Here is a 21318-nt window from a genome sequence, read left to right as displayed (position 1 = left end):
TACATTGTTGCAAGGTGTTTAACTTAAATAAAAGGGGCATGGGTGACCCAGTCGTCTAAGGCGCCGCACTTTGCTGGTCTGCGATGTGCCCTTTGTGCATGCTAGACTCATACAATGTTCGAACGTTTGAATCCGATTCGCTCTGTTTACGATGCTTTGTTTGTCAGCAACATGGTCGTACTCGTGGTTTTCACCAAAGTGTTAAACGTCTGAGGCCGGCATCTCTGCGGATCTCCCAACCATATGAAGCTGAGACGCCGTGATACAACTGGAATACTGTTAAAGTGCCGGTGAATTAAGAAGTTGACGGTATTATAATGAAGCCAGGTCACTTTAAAATCCTGTCCAACGTAATTCACAGGGCACATAATACCTTATGCAAGTCATTTTGACAAAGCTATAAAAATGCATTGTCAACACGATATATACTATGCAAAGGACGTGAGTCACACCACCTAAGTTCATTAAGTGATATTTCAATGGATGAGCACATTCAAAGTGGATATATGAACTTTTGCTGCGTACACCGCGCTACCAAAAAAAGACAGCACAGCAAGTCACAGCAACTATGTATATGACTAGCACTCAAAAGTAAAAGGAACTTTACTTATCGTAGTATATTAAAGCATAGTATATTGGCATATCAAATCCCATTATTTTCCTATGAAGGCTTAAAGTGTATCATTGGAGGCTTTGATAGGCATCAGGATGTTGGAGTGAGTGAGTTGGGTTTAACGCCGCTTTTAACATTATTCCAGTTATATCACGGCGTGTCAGCTTAATGTGGGAGGAAAGCCCGAAGTGATGCAGGTCTCAGACGTTTACCACTTCGGTGAAACCCACGAGCACGGGTATTCTGCTGACAAACCTGGAAACATAATCGGGGGGAAACGGAATTCGAACCCACAATCATAGGTTTCGGACGTGCTCAAAGGACGCAACTCTTCACACGAATCGCGGCGCCTTAGATGACTGGGCCACCCGTACCCCCATTAGGGTGTTGGAAGTGAATACATGAAACCTTTGATTGATAAACAACTTCTCTATTGTTTGTAGCGATGCTTCTGGGCTACGTCTTGCCCCTCATCCGGTGCTTATTTGGAAAAAAAGGTATTCTTGAGATACTCAAATTTCTTTTAAAACTGCACATTTGGACTTTCCTTTTGTTATTTAACATAACTATGGTGAATATGATTTACCATTAGCCATTTAAAGCAGAATGAGAGGCAAGGTATATGAAATATATAAATATTGATTTTGATTCTGAGTGGGTCGTGCTGGGTTGGTTCGTTGGTTGGTTGTTGTTTAACGCCGCACTCAGCAATGTTCCAGCTATATGACGTCGGTCTGTAAATAATCGAGTCTGGACCAGACAATCCAGTGATTGACATCATGAGCATCGATCTACGATATTGGGATCTATGACATGCATCAACCAAATCAGCGAGTCTGACCATCCGATCCCGTTAGTCGCCTCTTACGACAAGCATAGTCGCCCTTTACGACAAGCATGGGTTGCTGAAGACCTATTCTACCCCGGATCTTCACGGGTCTCGTGCTCGGTGGCCGCTCATACAGAGTGACTCTTTATAAAGGAGTTCCAACATTGATCGTTTACGTTACATTGTGCTGGGGTCCGATGTCCACACCAGTGCTAAAATGATCACTTTCGTTCACACCGTACGTGTTTCACGTCATGTTTCACCAGGAGACTTTTTATATACACAACAAGATTCAATCCAGCCACACCAACCGAGCCTTAAATAGATGGTATTTTTTGTGATCAGTCATCTGCATAATTTTAGTTGTTGAACAATTGTTTCATTCTTATTTGTGTGAGCCAATTTGAATTTGTATGCCATCAACCTTTAGCCGTTAATAACCATTTGGAAACACATTGGTAACACTTCATCAACACCTCTTTGAAGTATTAAAATAGTGTTTCTAACATCACATCAAAGGAATCCATCTTCTTTAAAAACAGGTTCATGGGTAAAGGTTATAAAATGTCCCGTTCTCAGTTATCAGAAAAAAATCTGCATACTTATGTCATTTGGGTGTGACACACACGTTTTAATGTCATAAACATATTTCATAGATGAATGATTAAACTACATGCTGTATTGTATTATCATGCGATTAATAATGTATACGTATATTTAATTTGAAGTAGTTTTTATGATTGTAATCAAGAAGGTCTTCGTTTAAAATCCATGATTAAGTGGAGTCTCAGTTTGACTAAGTGTTTGAAACGAAATGGAACCAACTGCTTTAGTTATCACACGGGTTCGAATACAATAGTTCTGTCCTGGTTATGTTTCTTAGTTTGCTCTTGGATTTCACCAAAGGGGTAAATGTCCAAGACGTTCATAACGTCAGTCTGTCCTCCCATATTAAGCTAATACGCTGATCTAACTGAAATATTGTTTAAGGCGGCGTTAAAACCAGATTAATTCATTCATTTACTTGCAATTTAAAGAAACCATTCAATGAGTACGTTAGTTTCTTTTCATTTGTTTTTATTTAACCCTCATCGGCAATACCTTTCAGGAATCACTTCCGAGAAAAAACATGCGTATATCATATATTTACATTCTTATTTAGACTACCAAGACGTTCTTTACGCACTTTGCAAAATCAAAAGGGACTTGTTTTCTGTCATCTCCATCCGCAGGGTTCAGATGCCCGATCCCCTGCCACATCTCCCTCGCCATACAAGGGTGGGTCAGGTTGTTAGGTTGCTGTCATTGGGTCTCTCTTTCTCTTTGTGTGTCTGTCTGTCTCTCTCTTTCTTCCTCTCTCTCTCTCTCCCAGGGGCACGGGTGGCCCAGTCGTCGAAGGCGCCGCGATACGCTGTGCAGAGTTGCGTCCCTTGGGCACGCCAGAAACCTATGATTGTGGGTTCGAATCTCGGTTCGCCCCGATTATGTTTCTAGGTTTGTCAGCACCATACCCGTGTTCGTGGGTTTCACCGAAGTGGTAAACGTCTGAGACCTGCATCACTTCGGGCTTTCCTCCCACATTAAGCTGACACGCCGCGATATAACTGGAATACTGTTATAAGCGGCGTTAAACCCAATGCAACTCTCTCTCTCTCTCTCTCTCTCTCTCTCTCTCTCTCCCTCTCTCTCTCTCTCTCTTCCAGTCAACAGAACACACCCTACTTTCTCAAACCTACAGTGCCCTCATACATTTATACTTTGACAAAACATTCTTTTGGAGAGAGTATTTGAAAAAAGAGAACTGTATTTATTATGTGTGAGTCATCTTTGCGTCATACACGTGGAAGGTGTTCTCTGAAGCCGTTGAATGTGCACCAAGCTCCGTCGCTAATTGATCTTTACAATTCATGGTACATGACACAGACTCGCGAGGTATTGTTGTCAATTACTTGCTCGTTTTGAACTAAAATGCCGAAGGTGATTAAAGGAAATCTAGAGCCCTGGGCAAGGATATACTAGTATATGTTAATATATTTATTTATTTACATCCATGGTTCATATCTATACTCTGATGTGAACATCGTATATGTGACATAATACAACACAGCATTGTAAGTAATAATAATAATAATAATAATAATAATGACATTATTTACATGGAGCAGAAAGGCGCTAGGAAGGGATGTTGTGGTTGTAAGGATCAACTACTAGTTAAGAAAATTATCCTTGAAGAGGCTAAAACTTACCACTTTTCTGCTTGTCGAGTCCTTTTTCTAATGATATAGGCATGTCCTTTGGACTCGACAAATGTAACATTCTTCATTTGAAACGTGGCAAAGTAGAAGAGGGAGGATCACTCAGTTAACTTGGGGGAGAAGTTATTGACCATATCGCGGAAGGTCAGGCCTATACGTACTTAGGATTGCAGATCAGGAACAAACTCCAGAATGCCCATATCAAGGAAAATATTCGGGCAGAGTACAAATACTTGAACGCTCACAATAAAGTCACAGCCACAAATACTTATGCTGTACCCGTCCTTTCGTATTCGTTAAAACTTTGGTGTTGTTGATTGGACGAAACAACCGCTATAAGGATCTATGTTTTCTGGAAGGCGATTTCATAGTCTTCAGAAATCCCTATTCAGACACGATATTCAGCACACTGAACCATCCTTCCATTTCACAATGTGAAAAAATTTCGTTGCCTTTTAACACGTTGTTGTAACAAATAGTACTAAGCCAAATTTGACGACACATTGCTCGATTCTGACCTGCTTATCCAACTTGTTTAGGTGTAGTGATCCGATTCACTACATAAACTAAACCGGTTGTTCCTATTTATGTTTGTACCGTGTTGATACTCTACCACGTGATTGCGCTTTATAACCAACCGACTGACACACAAACCTGTCAAAAGCTTGCGGGTACAGCTTGACTTGGATCAACATGTGGGCCGTAAGGTAGGCGACAATGACCATTTGGACTCTTTCCACTTTTTATAATTTTGCAAAGAACAAGCATCATATGTCGCGATACCATGTTCACGATTCGAGGTTCTTATCGTTTAAATATATAAGTCGACACCAGAGAGTAACCAGCCTCGTTTATATGCCGCAGTTTCTGAGACAAAACAGTGGTGAAATTAGCATATAAATGGATCACTGAAAATCAGTGATGTCATTCAGGTGCGAAAAAGACGATAGTATGATTTACATCAATAGAGGGTTGTACGGTATGTTGCTATTCCCAAATACGTTGTTAGCGGTAGTTTGTATCAGAACAACAACACAAATGATCTGTGCTGGAAGAATGCAAGACCTTAATAATAATTAATTTCATTCCATAAATTCAGCTATTTAATCTGTAAATCATTAAATTTAAGCGTTAATACAGCCTCCATGTTTTTGTCTTTATATGTACGTTTCCTACAGATTTGCCGCTTTCCTCACATGCATTGGAGTGATCTCTGGGTATGGCTCGTACAGGGACAGGATACCTAATGGCTACAACCTGCCCCACCCTTGTGTGGCGGGGGAGATGTGGCAGGGGATGGGGCATCTGAACCCGGCGGGTGGAGGTGAAAGAAATCAGTTCGGTCTCGCTTTTGCAAGTCAAGGCAGAACGGTGAGAAAAGAAATAATATACGTTGTTGACTTCGTGGTACGGTATAGTGTTAACTAGAGCGTGACTACTTTTGATATCCGATATACATCGCATCGTGTTGAAAACCTATACTCCGTCTGTTGTTATTAATAAACCGTGTGAAATCACTGTTGGTATCTATGTGTTTTCACGTGAAAAATAAAGTCTGTCAACAGTTAACGTGAGTGAACAAATTTGGTTTAACGCCGCTTTGAACAAGATTTTAGTTATATCACAGCGTGAGAACAAGGACGTATATGGTGTTTACCACTTTAGTGAAACCCACGAGTATGATGGTGACAAACCAAGGATCAAAATCAGAGCGAATATAGGATCCAAACTCACGATCATCGGATCCTGCTACTCCTAAGGCAATTGCGGCATTTTCGTCAAATAGGCCCTCCATGCCAACATATCCGCAAAAAATAAATCAAAAACTTTCCTGTCCATACAGTGGGCTAATGTGTGTAACATGGATTCTGATGGTGATGGGATGACCAATGGTCAGGAGCTAGGTGACCCTCAGTGCATCTGGACAACTGGAGCCACGCCCGCAAGGACAACTGGACTCACACACCCAGGTAGGTACAACGATGGAACTTGATAGGAGTCTGGGTTCTCTTTATTAGTGTTTATTCATCTCTGACGGTTATAACACAGTTCGGTATTCTGCTAAAAGTTTACCCAATTTAAACTGATCAGTGGTACGATAACAATATATATTATACACACCCAGGAGATATTACGATGGAACTTGATAGTAGCCAGGGTTCTCTTTGTTTGTGTTTATTCATCTCTGTAGGTTAAAACACAGTTCGGCATTCTGCTATCAGTTTACCCAATTTAAACTGATCAGTGGTTCTATAACAATATATGTTATACACACCCAGGTAGATATTACGATGGAACTTGATAGGAGCCAGGGTTCTCTTTGTATGTACTTATTCATCTCCGTTGGTTGAAAACACGATTCGGTATCATTATCCCGATAAACATTGTTGATGGTTGTTAGTTGTCTTACGTCAGTGTGTATGTTGTGGTCGCCGCCCATTGTTCCGGCAACCCACCTGCCTTTGCAAAATCCTTGGAACCTGATAATCCATTTTGTTATACTGACATACGCTAATAATGCCGTCGTTCTTGTCAACTGCCCTCCTTCGTCAGGCAGTTAATGGAAGACCTCGCGCTTCTGCAAATGATCATTCCCTGAAAAATAGCGTTCTAATTACCCTTATAATATAAAAACATGTAGAAAATTGAACACTAGGAAATTGAACACTATCACAGTGACGTCAAGGAATGGTATTTTGAAATAGATGTGTTTATATCATAGCAAGAGTAAACTTTTAGAAGAGATAATGACAGGATAAGATATATGTACAGCGAACTGTTAAAATGTATCAAACAGATAAATATTTAAAAGATTAATACTGGCTGGTATGAATCAGATAAGGAATAGCATTAGGTACCACGACTCAAGGAATAGTCTTGTAGCTGCCTCTTCGCTGTGTCGAACTTCACTATATCCTTAATTCATGGTTATTTATCGTGAGACATTTGTGAGAAGCATAGAGGGAGTGAGTGAGTGAGTTGGGTTTAACGCTGCTTTTGCTTCTTACAGTATTAAAGTTAAGTCGCGGCGTGTCAGCTTAATGTGGGAGGAAAGCCCGAAGTGATGCAGTTCTTAGACGTTTACCACTTCGGTGAAACCCACGAGCATGGGAATGGTGCTGACAAACCTAGAAACACAATCGGGGCGAACCGGGATTAGAACCAACAATCATAGGTTTCTGGCGTGCCCAAGGGACGCAACTCTGCACAGCGAATCGTGGCGCCTTAACATAGAACATAGTTTCAATATTCCGATATTTATATATATCCCCACGTGAATATGGGTTTTTTGCTTTTATCGTAACGCCACACCCACCAAAATTCCAGCCATATGATAGCTGTCTGTGAATAATCGAGTTTTAACACTATGAGCATCGATCTAAGATACGACGACATGCCTCAACCAAGTCAACAACCCTAACCAAGGCCATCTGATCCCGTTACGACAAGCGGACGCTGTTGTAGCCTTGTGGTTCGCTCGTTACGCCGAAGACCAAGGTTCAATTCCCTATGATTACAATGTGTGAAACCCATTTCTGGTGTCCCCCGCCGTGATATCACTGAAATATTGCTGAAAGCGGCGTAAAACAATATTCCTGTCACTTACGACACGCATAGTAGGCTCCAAACCACTTCTAACCCGGATCTTAACGGGGAATGTGACTGTGAATCAGTGCATGTATGGTCGACAAACATAAGTTTTCGTTCAAGTGTATGGCATACCTTTTTATTTACACGTCTCTGAGGTCTACCGATTGCGAATATTTTGCCAGCGGGGAGATTAATATTCACTTCACATGTGTGATGTCGCTATGAATAGATTGTTCCACATCAGCAACCTTGTTTGTTTGTTCATTAACCTGCAGGGTACATGAAACGCACTTTAACTTTGTGAGGTCAATGTTGAGGACGTGTATTCTTTCGCAATACCATTGGTAGTGAAAAGTTTGTGTAAGTGACGCTGTGCTTGTATGTTATTAACATCGGTCCCATCACTGCTCGTTGTAAACAAGGCAATGCATATTTTATTTCACGCTAGGCTTGTATCTGTAGACGATCTGAAAGTGTCCCATCGCTGTTAGTTCTATACATATCTGTGTATATCTTGATGTTATGCCTGGCTTGAATCTGTTGACAATCTGAAAGCGTCACATTTCTGAAAGTTTTATACATGTCTGTGTACATTTTTAGGTTTTAAAAGCGCCAGACCACTGACAGTTTTATACATACGACATACCTATGTCCATGTTGAGCTATTTGCCTATACTGTGCTGGTGTTGATTACCTTGACGATCTCAATTTGCCCCTTCACTGCTAGGAGTAATCATTTTCAGGGATTGAATGCTGTTATTAAACTGAAGGAGTCCTCCAGAAAGTATGTCATCTGATATACTTCATAGTGAGTGAGTGAGTGAGTGTAATTTTTACGCCGCTTACAGCAATATTCCAGCATTTTCACGGCGGGGGACACTAGAAATGGGCTTCATATATGGTATCCATGTGGGTACTTGAACTAGGCTACCCCAACGCTCCTAATATACTCCATAATTTGGAAGAGTCGAATCAAATCGTCAAGTTTGCCATGTATTGAAATATGATTCATTTCAGGTTTTTGTGATACCTCTTCAAGTCAGACGTGTGCTGGACTCATCACAGCTCCGTGTACAAGTTCTAAATTCAACTGTACAGCAACTACAGAAACAGGTACGTGATAATAGAATATAGTAGAACATTCCTTCCACCCGTTACCCGAAACATCGCAATTAGAGAGAACGGTCGGAGATCAAAAGAATTTTGTAATTTGTAATTGCATAATCTTTTCACCCTTGCAGTAGTCCAAAAACGGACTCTGAAGATTCCACGAACACCTGTACCTGGCAAGGAAACCACCTATGTTTGCATGACCTTTGACCTGGACCAATCACAGGATTACCACCTGATTGCCACAGAACCGGAAATAGACAACGTTGACATCATGCACCATATTCTCCTTTACGGCTGTCGTGATTATGGTAAACATTTAGTCTATTTTAATATGCAGCTTTGCCAAGAGGTATATAGACAATATCAAACCCATTTTCGTATACCATTTGTAAGAAAAATGTGGACTTTCTATGATATCTGGTCAAGCAAAAGAGAGTTCAGATACCATAGAAACTTCATGAGTTTCTTAAAAATGGCATCTTGTGAGTGTGGCATGATATCTATTACCCACATAAAATATGTATATAAGTGTAATAAAATTGAAAGTTTCTTTCGTTAAACAAACCATCTTGCAAATCTGGTTGCGCTTGGACACTGATCTATGCCCAAATATTGTCGACATTTCTGTGCATACACATCAACACAATCTTCCTGATATTGTGCATGCAAAGAACCCGCAGCAACACCCAAGATCTTTATTTGAGAATGGCAATTCAAAAGCAAAGTTATTTCAGTACGCACAACAACCGAAAACGTCAGCTGCAACAGCAACTGTCCAAATCCATCCATTACTGGCCGCGTTTCCTTATTCTCAAGACTATTGATAAGACACCTCTAAAGTTGAACCCATCTGCAGTATCCAAGAGTGTACAGGTTACGTCGAAAATATCAAACGCTCGCGTTCAGGCTCCTTGTTAATTGAATGTCACAGAACATACATGTAGCAAGCTACCCCTCCTCATGTCAACTGAATCGTTTGTTGGCGTCCCGGTTGCCGTCTCTTCACACCAAACACTACACATCAGTAAAGGAATTGTGAGAGACTGGGATTGATTGTTTGCTGACATGACAAAACTTAATATTGTCTCAGAAATGAAAGATCAAGGTGTAACTTATGTTAAACGATTCATAACCCGTAAAAGCAAAGATACCCTTCAAACTAACACCTATCTTCTTCTACAAATGTCCCCAAATCAATCAAGTCAGGTGACTGCAATATCGATCAACGTTGAAATCTGCATTCCATATACCCCGAGATGCTTCAAATGCAAAAAGTACGGCCATGGTGTCAATACTTGTGCCTTGTCTGTTACATGTTCTCACTGTGGTGAAAATACACTTACAACAGTAGATTGTAACAGCAATGTTACATAATGCACCAACTGCTCAGGAAGTCAACCATCTCCTTCTCAAGAATTCCCAGTTTTGCTAACGCAAAAAAGCTGGTCCAAATCTCAGAAGCAAAAGAAACCTATGCTTCAATGCTTCAACAGACCACCTTCTGAAATATACACTACGTAGACATTCGCCAGTAACCACATCAATAAACTGTCAAACAGATTTGACATGGGTGAAACGGATTCTCCTAAGATTTTTTTCACCAGAACAATCCACCAAACTGCAGAATCACCTTTCCAGGCACATCCCATGTTCAATCAGTCATCTCGTGATCAGAAAAAACCGTCATCCCATTCAGCTCCAAGACTATATCTGAAACAAATTGTTAAGAAATTGTTAAAACCAAATAAAACCTAGAATTAAATTTTCAAAACATGTTAAAGTGGCAGAGCCTCAAAATGACGTGATAACTAAATCCGGGTGACAGGGCCACTGGAGGATCTTCAATCAGTGTCCACTGACCTGTTTTACTTAACAGCAATCTCCAAGACGTCGCAGTGCGACTTACTCTGCATTTCCCGGTATGTGTTGGATCCACCTTTACGACCAAGATAAAGGTGTCCCACAAGGTAGCATGTTATCGGTAACGGTGTTTAAATTAGAAAAATAATAGTGCATCTAAGGTTATAAATGACTCGTCGATGATTTTAATGAGTCATGTTGAGGTAAAAATATGCTACGATTGACACACAGTTGCAGCTTTGAATAAAATCAATGATTGGTCACAACGTAACGGTTTTAAGTTTTCTAAATGGAACATTTTGATCACCATCTTACTTTCTTACCACATGTCGAATATCTTAAAGCTAAATGTCTGAAGAGACTGGATTTATTGAAAGTAGTTTCTAATTCCAAGTGGAGAGTAATCGGTCGACCATCCTTTATTTGTATAGATCACTTATACGTTCTAAACTCGATTATGGATCCATCATTTGTGGTGGTGCTTACGATGATAACCTTACCTTACTTGATCCAATGCATCATTAGGGTCAAAGACTATTCTAAGTTCTTTCCGTAAATCTATTGACAGCCTGTATGTTGAGTTAGACGAACAGTCTCTTAAACAACGCCGCACCAAACTCTCTTTACAGTAACTCACAAAGTAGGATCCAAACGAGTCCAACACTACATTCAACTGTGTGTTTAATCCCCTTTTTGATGACCTTTACAATAACATGTAATCTCTTATTCCATCTCTTGGAATAAGAATTAAACCTTTTATTTCCGCTGTTGATATTGAACTTGATAACATATTTCCTTTTCCCAGTTGTCTTCTCCCCCTTGTCAATGGGTAAATGGTCTCGAATGAAACTGATGGAATCAGGAGCAAATTAATTACATATCAACATGAATATGATCAGTTAAGAAGTACATATAATACTTTCAAATCAACTGAGGCTGTTGCCAACGCCACTATCGTTGGATCCATAGAGAATACTACACTCATTCTCGTTAGATACCATTTTTACGAAACGAGTGAACTTTCTATGGTATCTGACCGAGCGAAAGCGAGGTCAGATACCATAGAAAGCTCACGAGTTTCGTAAAAATGATATCTAACGAGAATGAGTGTGGTATTTTATTTATTACCCACGTTGAATATATATTTAAGTGTAAATACATAACAACTTGCGTTCGTTGACAGACCAAACTGAAACCGGTTGCAAAATCTGGTTGCGCATGAATATTGATAAATGACCAAATATGGGCATTGTTGACATGTTAATGCATACGCATTAACAACATGCGCCTGCTGATCTGTTTACAAACAAACCAGCACCGACGCTCAAGATCCTTTTGGAAGAAAGTCTTCAACTTATGGTAATTCAAGCGCCATGTTGTTAGTACGCAGGACACCGATAAGAAAATTTGAAAAAATGTCACATTAGCGCCGCGCTTTGAATATCGGACCAACAGTCACACGCATCACACTGCCGGTATCCCGTCTGTGCAATCAAAATGGTTCGGTTTCCTTGATCTATCAGCTGAATTTATATCATGTCCGTACCATTCTGGAAGAGGGAAATCAGACTGTTCGCCAAAGACATTCATGTTAACTGTACCACCCTTTACTGAAGACGTGAAAATCAACAAACTCAAATCTGCTTGCATGTCAGTGACAGCTTCGAACGATCGAAGGGCAAGGTCGCCACCGGAATAAGAAAAGACAACCGCGATCCACTCACAGCGTTTTACTCTAGAGATAGGGAATGTTACTGTTCACATTTGGGATGTTTTGGGCCACAAAATCAGAAGTCAGGCACACTTCCACGGAGTTTTCGAATGATTTGTATCGGAACTGTGAACTTTAAGTTATCTGGTCGTGCTGTGTTCGTTCATTCATGAGCAACACTTCCCGAAACAGCGCCACAACATACGCTTCAAAGGGGACACCGATGGCACAACCGGATCATCCCAAGTAAGTCTAGATATCTGTCCAGATAGTTTAAACAGACTTCATTTCACCACGCTTATCCTTTTACGTTTCATCAAATTGAAAGTTGCGAAAATGGTCGGGTGCGTCACGCGCTCGATCGGCAGTCGTACATTGTAAATGGATTTATAGATCTAGCTCGATTATACGTCTGTAGGAGCTCAATGCATAACTTATATAGAATGCAAACCGAATTTGATGCGTGTGACTATCTTGTTTGGTTTAATAAAGTGTTTCTAAATATCTCTCGTGCTCATGAATTTCTTCAGTTCTGCCTTGTAATCGCAAAATGAATGACGTCTCGCGATTCTTTATGAATGAAAAAAGTAGTCCCGGTGTGACAGAGGTCACGGTTATCCAATCAAAACGAATAAAACAAGGTCAACCTTGTACGACACACGTGTGACGTACGGATTTAGTATCTTACCACCTGTATCTTCACCACGTGGGTAATAAAGAACTGTATCAACCAGGTTACCTATGCTCAAGCAATTAAAATAATTTCGTGACCATCCAAATGTACTTGACATTGTTAAACTACATAATATCCTTGCTCCTGGCCAATACGACATCATCTTTTGTTTGTTATCCAGCCAAGCTGGAATCGTTGGTAACACAGTGGCTGATGCTGATGCTAAAGCAGCACTCAACAAATCTGTAACACCACTTGCTAATCCCATACAGTGATGTGGAACCTGTGATTCGATGTTGCATCGTAGATCTTATGCAAAAGAAATGGGAATGAAAGATGTCATGTTTGGTTCATTATGTCTACATGTATGATTTCCTTCCTTGCAGCGCCCATAATTGCAAGTCCAGAAGAATGCGGGATGTCCAGCCCTGCCTGCCAGGATGTCATTGGGTTGTGGAGCTTTGGCATGTCTGGTCAGTGTCTCTACAGAGAAGCTGGCTTTAGAATTGGAAAATCCGGCTACAAGAGGGTCCTCCTTGAGGTACTTAAAATACTTGTATTCTTATTCACAACTTAAATATGCACGTGAAACCATTTAAACCCAATCTGGTAAACCGCCAAGAGTTTGTTTGTTGTTTAACATCAACACACGCAAAAGCCTCAACGATATATGACGGCGAGCTGTTAGAGCTGTGATAGAGTCTGAACCAGACAAACCAGAGGCTGATATTAGGTGCAACTCGGTACGGTGACATGCAATCAACCCATTCCTAAAATGTCCAACATTATTTCAAATTGAAGGAACCACCAACAATTTCATTTTCCTATACGAACACCATTTCATCCAAGTTGTCCAATTATAGGAACATGTTGCAGAACTCAGACTGATATAGATTCAACTATTTGAGGATGCCAAGTAGCATCCTACCTCTATCTATCTGTTGATCCTTTAGTGACTTCTCTCTGGCTGACAATAAACAACCTTCATCAGTTATTCAAATATGGACCAAAATATAGTTTCCTACCAAGTTTGGTCACAATAGTAAAATCATTATAGATGCTGTGGCAAATGTTCCAAAAACTGGACCAAAGACATGAGGAAGCTGATTGGCTTTCAGAGTGGGATGTGTCAGTGCTGGAGGATGTCATTGGTAGTATGCACAAACTCTAAATGGGGATATAGAATTGGAATATACTCATTCTGTCCAAGCCAGCTGTCATCCAAAGTCTGACTGCCATACATGAAAAGTGTGTAGTTGTACTCACTAGGCCTCAACTAACATGACTATTATGTGTAAGCATCACAACATTAATTATTTGATCAAAGAACTTGGTATACGTGACATATAAAATAATGCCACAAATATGGCCAGTATGTTAACTGAGGAACACATCTGCAAACAAAATACACACCAGTGATATCATGTTTTGCTTTACTCTAAAACCACTGCTCTTTTGTACTGGATTCTAAACCTCCATAAAAACCCACACAAAGAGAGATATACATGTAGTGCTGGGTCCAGCAAATGTACCACAAAATCACAAAGATAGAATTAACCATAACCCTTCATACAATCAACGAAAGACTTTATATTCGCTTTATATTATTATGTTCACAAAAAGTGGATACCATGTTTGCAATCTCAGTAAAGAACCAAAACATTTGATTTTTCAATTTTGTACACCACTATTCCACAACAAACTAAATTCCTTGATTCTTGGGGCATTTGTTTCTGAACGTGGTGACCATTGATATACTTACATTTCTATCTTCAGAGGTTCAAGACAATTTGTCAAAAAAGAAAGAAAATGCAATCTGAAGTATACTGAGAAACCCAATTTGGGACATGCTGGACTTCCTCATTGATACCATGTATGTGAGATTTGGGGATAAGAAATTTTGGCAAGAAGTAGGTATCTCCAAGGGCACCAATCGCGGTCCCCTTCTTGCTGATCTACTTATTTATGCATAATTATGAATCTGAATTTCTTCTTTCGCTGGTATAAACAAAATCAAGGGAATTTCGGGTATATCGATGATTGGATATCGTTCATTAACAGTCAAAAAGCCAATCCCCTTCCACTGATTTACCCACTTGAACTAGAAATACATGTGACCACCTCATCCGTTTCGTAACTTTTGAGGTACAATCGAGCATGCTCATTCTACGAAGATTGCAAAGACTCTTGCTTAAAAACGTCATGACACTCCCATTGGTTGTCCCACTGGTTGTGTGACGACACGATGCTATATGACGTCATCAGATGGAAATCTCCGCACGTTATCCTTGTGTATGTTTTGTTTTAGTTTCACTGGAACAACCCCTTAAAAGCAACTGGCAAGATGGATGGTTCTGGCCTCAGTCTCTACTACACGCCCAACCTTCGCACCCACGACGCAGGGGTCTTTTGGACAGGAGACACAAACATTGTCATCCCGCCTGGACGCAGCAGGACCGTGCTCGAATCCATGTGTCCCGCACGTTGCACCAACAAGATCCTGAAAGACACCATATATTTAATATCGGGACTCAACCACATGCATTACAAAGGTTAGTTACTTCATATTATTCAGGAGACACGGGTGGTCAGGTCATCGAAGGCACTGACACTCTCTGTGTAAAGTTACATGGGCCTGTCCTTGGTTCGATTCCAAGATTCGCCCTGACTATGATTGTTAGTACCATATTTCAGTTGATGCCAGTTTCGTAAAACATTGAAAGCCAGGGTACCTCCTTAGGCCAGTTAGAATGCATGCAGTTGTAATTCTTCTAATTCCTCACTTTGTCCTTCAGCGCAACCACCCCTTACCTCACATGCTTATTCAAAGTGTGGTCTTATTAACATTTTATAGATATTGTTATCACTCTGAAGTAGATGTTTGATTTTTCTCATCGAATAAATCATGTAGGGGGTTATTTTTTCTATATGACAAGAACATTTGCCACTGCAAGTATTACACCCAAGTGCTTATCATTATTTCAGAGCTGATTTCTTTTCTGTAGAAATATAGATGTAGACTTCCAATCTTTCATCCAATATACTGTCTCTGCCCTCACATCACAGATAGTAAAATGTTACACCACGTGATGTTTGGAAGAATCCGGTGAGGGAGAACAATACTAGTTATGTCACGTCGAATTTGTTTGATTTGGAGGAAATTGATGCAGGTATTGGACGTTTAACACATGGATCCAAGCGCACATGTACGTGATGAGGTCGAACTGGAAGTTGTCTAAGGTTTCTGGTGCGCTTTAGGGATGCAACTCTACACAGCGTGTACATTGTTATAACTGAATATAACTTGGCTATCCTTCTCCCAGGCATCGCGCAGACGGTAGAACTCTTCAGCGGAGACCAGAAGAGGTACCTCACCAATGATCTCAACTACAACTACGACGATCCAACAAGCGTATCGTAAGACCTTTCAAAAAGCATCTGAATTACAGTTATACACGTAGCGATAGCATATGAATTTGTATAACTTTCGTTAACTTTTCTTGAAATTATCTTTAGTAGTAGAGTAATACCTTAATCCGCCAACCTCGCTTTTCGGGGGTATAAATAATAACCGCTGAGCGAGGCGGTATTTATTATAACCTTAAGGTGTAGGGAGGAGGTTCTGAATCTACTGCAGAGGAGAAGGTCCATATTTGCAGTACACAACTCGGTTTACATGGCTTTGTATGATATTTTGACTGTTTACTCTATCAACACTCAAGGTTTGTGAATACAACAGAAAAAAGGTTTTCTCCGAGGTGCGATGCAAGCAAACCTGTGAGGTTTTTTCCGAGTCGGTTTCCTTGTATGGTACCAAGGAATATAAAATGTATGTATCTGATGTATGTATATATTTTCTTGTTAAAATTCACCTTGACATTTTTGAATATGTCCGATCACATCAATCGACAGTCAATCGATTACATCAGTACGGAAAAGGCGGTGAAATCTGAAATTGTAATAACTTTGAAGTATATTTATACTTGTTTATGAAGTACATAATGACTGCCGAACGGATGGGAAATGACTGTGGTCATTTGTAAGATCTAGCGAGCATAGTAATGTGTTTTACACCACACGATCGATCATTCGTGATGTATTACGTTCATGTTTGGACTCATCCATGGCCACACTGAAATATACCCCCGAACTAGGATTGTGCGGACAACAAACAAGCAAACAAACAAACTTCCGAAATAAATCACGCTGTGCAAGATTGATTGTATTTGATGACATTGGCACAACACACCAGAAACTTACACAGACATGATCATGTTCTTTCAGAATAAGGCCGTATTAATGTGTGGTAAACTTACTTCAAAACGTTACATTCTAGTCATATACATTTGTGCAGTGATTTCCGTATGTTCCTTATATACTAAAGAGTAGATTTGTTGCAGCGATGAACAGGTAGCAAGTACCATTCCGTTTGTATTCGAACTGGGGGCTGTGGGGGAGCCTAGTGTTTAAGGGTTCGCCTGTCACGCTGTAGGCCTGGGTTAGATTCACCACATGGGTACAACATTTAAAACCCATTTCCGGTGTCTCCCATCGTGATATGGCAAGAATATTGCTTAAAGTGGAAGCGGCATAAAAACACATTAACTCACTATAAGACTTGAAGAAAAGACTACATGAACCTTAGAAAAGATTTACTATTCTTAGATCTCCACTGATCCATTTTCTGTCAAACAGATATGATCCCCCCGTGCCTATTCATCGTGGTGATTCCTTGAAGACGACTTGCGTATACCAATCTCTGTCTACTAAGACGACTACATTCTACGGTGATGCCACAAGTAACGAGATGTGTTTTGGTATCTTCATCTACTACCCCAAACAAGCCAGCAGCAACAGCAATTGTGTCACTTTTAAGACTCTCAACCGCTGTGATATTGAAAAGGGAGCATTAATGGGTTGCAACATTGCCGAGTTCTTCAACAACTCACATCCTGTGACTAAAATGGTTATGGACAAGGTAAGTTATATAACATAACATATGATAACATAGTACATTAAAGACGTCAACGTCAGAGCATGACATGCGTCAAATAGCAGCGTAAAACAGATTCCATGTGTCAAAAAGGCAAATTTGTGATGAAAATTATACATGAATGTATCACTGAACCTCAGAGACACCATGCGTTCGAGAAAAGGTAAGCATGTCCCCGTCAGTTCCGGTCTTGTAAAATCAATGTAAATCACCATTTCGACTTATACCGTATGTTACTGTGTTCTTTCGGGTGAACACTTGACTTGCCTTTGCACGTGTTCGCGACGGATGCAACAGGTGGGCACGCTCACCTTTTCGCGAACTCCTGGTATATATCATCACTAGCTTTTAGGATTCACGAAGACATCTTCACACTCACAATATTATATAAATCATCAATCTGAAAAGTCACTTGTATTCACGGGTGGCCCAGTTATCCAAGACGCTGCAATTTGCTGTGCAGTGACGTCCCTTGGGCGTTGCAAACCCAATAACCAAGGGTTCAGATCTCAGATTCAGTCTGATTTGGGTACAGTTGTCCAAAACCAAACTCACTCACTGTAAAGTCATATAGTCGTTCCAATCACAATCTTTTGATATCATGCTTTTCAGGTTTTGGACAATTGCAGTCCTTACGGTGGATGTCGAGAGGAATGTCCTGCAGCTATTGCTGAGGCTGAGCGTCATCCTTGTCTAGCCAAGGGTGATGTACAGAATTACCTGCTGACCATGAGGTCCAGAAACCCCGATCTCAAAACAACCAAATTTGTAGCTGCACTTGGATCCTGCTCATGCAAGAAGGACGACAACGGGAAATACCCAATTCCAACTGACGGGGCTACATCGGCTGACGCCCTTGTATCAACTGTTGTCCTGGCATTCTGTGCACTCTTACTGTTGTAGATGACTGTGTGTTTTTATTCACCATGGTAAACTGTACCTGCATAATTTGTGTATCCTCCACAAGTCTACTGGACTCATTATAATATTCAACTGCCGGGAAAAGAAAGTATACACCCGTGTCTGATGGCTACAAATGAAACCGACAAAAAATGGTTCTATTTCGTAGGGGTATCATAGGTGTGTTTAGGACCTTACAGTGTTTCCTCGACTGTTTTCAGCCTTGTAACAGTTTGGTAACGTGTGTAATGTTTTAGTTAAATAAACTTTCAAATGTATATTTTCTTTGGCCCAGCAGTTTGCATTGAATTTTGAAGATATACAAATTATTCATGGACATGTGTATTTCTTTTTGGGATGGTCTTAATAGAGTTGCGTGTTAACTTGTCACCATCCCGTAATAACTTCATTTTGATATCTGTTAACAATCATAAATGACGAAGCATTCCCAGTAGGGGAGCGAGTTTGCTGCATGATTAAATTGCATGTATTGAAGTAATGAAAATAAGGCATCCGTCAAGTCAGCGAGCCTGACCACCCGATCTCGTCTGTCGATTCTGGTGTGAGTGATTGATGGCATGAGCATCAATCCACGCATTTGGAATACGATGACATGCATCAACCAAGTCAGCGAATCTGACCACCCGATCGGTTAAGTACTCACCATTGGATGACATTATTGTCAAGTGTTAAAACACATTTATTTCGTATTTTATAAGAGCGTCCTTTACATGATGACATACTGCCTTGTCTAACACGTCCGAGGGGTGATCGTCTTCGTGGTCTTGTGTAAACCGGAAAGTCGGTTGCCCAGTCCACTGACCGCGGCATATCAAAATAAGTTAAAAGATGATACTCGTTGTTACCCGGCCTGTTACGAGGATAAAATAAAGACGGCTCGGTGTCAATATGAGGTTCTTGGTGAGGTACATGTACCCATGTCAAACTGCGGCATGGTATCTCTGTGCTATATTATAAAACCGGACTAGTACACACAGTCACACACACAGTCAAGTGCATGCACGTCGCTAAATAAGTGCAATAATTTGAAACGCGACGTTAAACCACATTTCACCTCATCTTATGTTCGGGGGCACGGGTTGCCCAGTCGTCTAAGGCGCCGCGATTCGTTGTGCAGAGTTGCGTCCCTTGGGATCGCCAGAAACCTATGATTGTGGGTTCGAATCCCGGTTCGCCCCAATTATGTTTCTAGGTTTGTCAGCACCATACCCGTGCTCGTAGGTTTCACCGAAGTGGTAAACGTCTGAGACCTGCATCACTTCGGGCTTTCCTCCCACATTAAGCTGACACGCCGTGATATGACTGGAATACTGTTAAAAACGGCGTTAAACCCAACTCACTCACTCACTCATCATATGTTCCGAATGAATGAATGCTTTTCGCGAACACCAGGTGTCGTCACTGATTTTCAGTGGCCCATGGATATACTATTCACAGCCACTTTGCCCTTTACGCCAAATGGAATCTGTGTCGGCGGATATTCTAGATTTGTTATTCTCTTGCATTGGCAATTTATATATATGTTAGTCACCAACATAAGAGAACATTTACTTTGCATGTTAAGTGGGCGTATTGTGAACAGTTATTTTTCAGTTATATCGCAACGTTTGAAAACGTTTGAGAAAACCCGAAATGAAAACTAAGGTACACGTTTATCCCTTTGGTGAAACTACGAGCACGGTCATGGTGCAGGCAAACCCAGAAATATGATCAGTGTGGATCTGGGATTCGAAACGTTGATCATAGGTTTTTTGCCCGGCCCACTTAGTGCTTACGGTGCCCATGTACTTGTCCCATTAATATTGTATATAACAATCAATAACATGACAAACCAGAGACAGTATTCAACGTTATTAATCTATGTTGTGCGATTCACGTGATGCATGACAAATGTTACAGCAGTCGAAGCGCTTCGTTTGATTTGTTAACCGCCATAGCAAGTGAATATAGTTTTACGCCGCTTTCAGCAATATTTCAGCAATATTACAGCGGGGCACACCAGAAATAGGCTTGGTACATGGTGTGAGGAACAAACGATGGTTTTCGGCGTGACTTGCGAACGGTGTACCCACTAGCCTACCCCATCGCGCCTTAACAGCCATAGATACCACGGAGGCAGGGTTTTTATAATGATCACCAGTAGGCCATCCTTATATGCACCCTTACAAAATACATTCTTTCAAATTATCTGCCCATTCGCTTGCTTGTATTTCTATCCCCTGCCTCTGGTGAGACAATTTATATAAGCCGCGCCGTATCGTGAGAATATTCATAATAGGGAGATACCTTTGCCGAATAGTTTTTATTCTTCTATGGAACCATCAGCTTTCATAAACAAAACTAAACATTTAAACAGCAACATCTTCACTTGGTGAACCACTTGAACACATATATCTTGAAAAAAGTCTCTTATCCAGTTGTAGTCTTGCGGAAGCACAGTAGGGCAACGGTAAAATCTTTTTTGTCCAAGCATCTCCTACGTAGGACTTACTATGGCCTAGAATCACTATCTCCTACGTAGGACTTAGTATTTCCTACGTAGGACTTCCTATCTCCTACGTAGGAGATACTTAAACAAACAAAAATCACCGTTTCAACCGATTACTCCCTCTGAAGTTGAACCAAGATAGTTTTATTATTGTTTTGTTTGTTTGTTGTTTAACCTTGCACCCAGCAATATTCCAGCTATATGGCGGCGGTCTGTAGATAATGGAGGCTGGACAAGACAAGCCAGTGACAGCATGAGCATCGACCTACAT

The 21318-nt window shown here is 40.7% G+C and overlaps 1 protein-coding gene across 1 annotated transcript; it reads left to right on the top strand.

Moving 5' to 3' along the window:
- The first annotated feature begins 4313 nt into the window (after window positions 1-4313).
- LOC139459623 (tyramine beta-hydroxylase-like) lies at window positions 4314-19043 on the top strand. The gene is made up of 10 exons (XM_071241205.1): window positions 4314-4404; window positions 4876-5068; window positions 5541-5667; window positions 8306-8401; window positions 8530-8709; window positions 13032-13186; window positions 14954-15197; window positions 15969-16062; window positions 17341-17623; window positions 18251-19043. Exons 1-10 carry the CDS (start codon window positions 4391-4393, stop codon window positions 18539-18541), a joined length of 1677 nt encoding a protein of 558 aa, XP_071097306.1. The 5' UTR covers window positions 4314-4390; the 3' UTR covers window positions 18542-19043.
- The last annotated feature ends 2275 nt before the right edge of the window (window positions 19044-21318 follow it).

The sequence above is a fragment of the Haliotis cracherodii genome, unplaced genomic scaffold, assembly GCF_022045235.1.
Source record: "Haliotis cracherodii isolate W230 unplaced genomic scaffold, xgHalCrac1.p SCAF_13, whole genome shotgun sequence".
Lineage (NCBI taxonomy): Eukaryota > Metazoa > Mollusca > Gastropoda > Lepetellida > Haliotidae > Haliotis > Haliotis cracherodii.
The sequence above is the reverse complement of the archived record's forward strand: the minus strand, read 5'-3'. Positions and strand labels throughout refer to the sequence as shown.

Coding starts and splice junctions, on each gene's coding strand:
- LOC139459623 (XM_071241205.1), top strand. Junction 8,710..13,031: donor TTACGGCTGTCGTGATTATG/GTAAACATTTAG, acceptor CCTTCCTTGCAG/CGCCCATAATTGCAAGTCCA. Junction 17,624..18,250: donor CTAAAATGGTTATGGACAAG/GTAAGTTATATA, acceptor CATGCTTTTCAG/GTTTTGGACAATTGCAGTCC.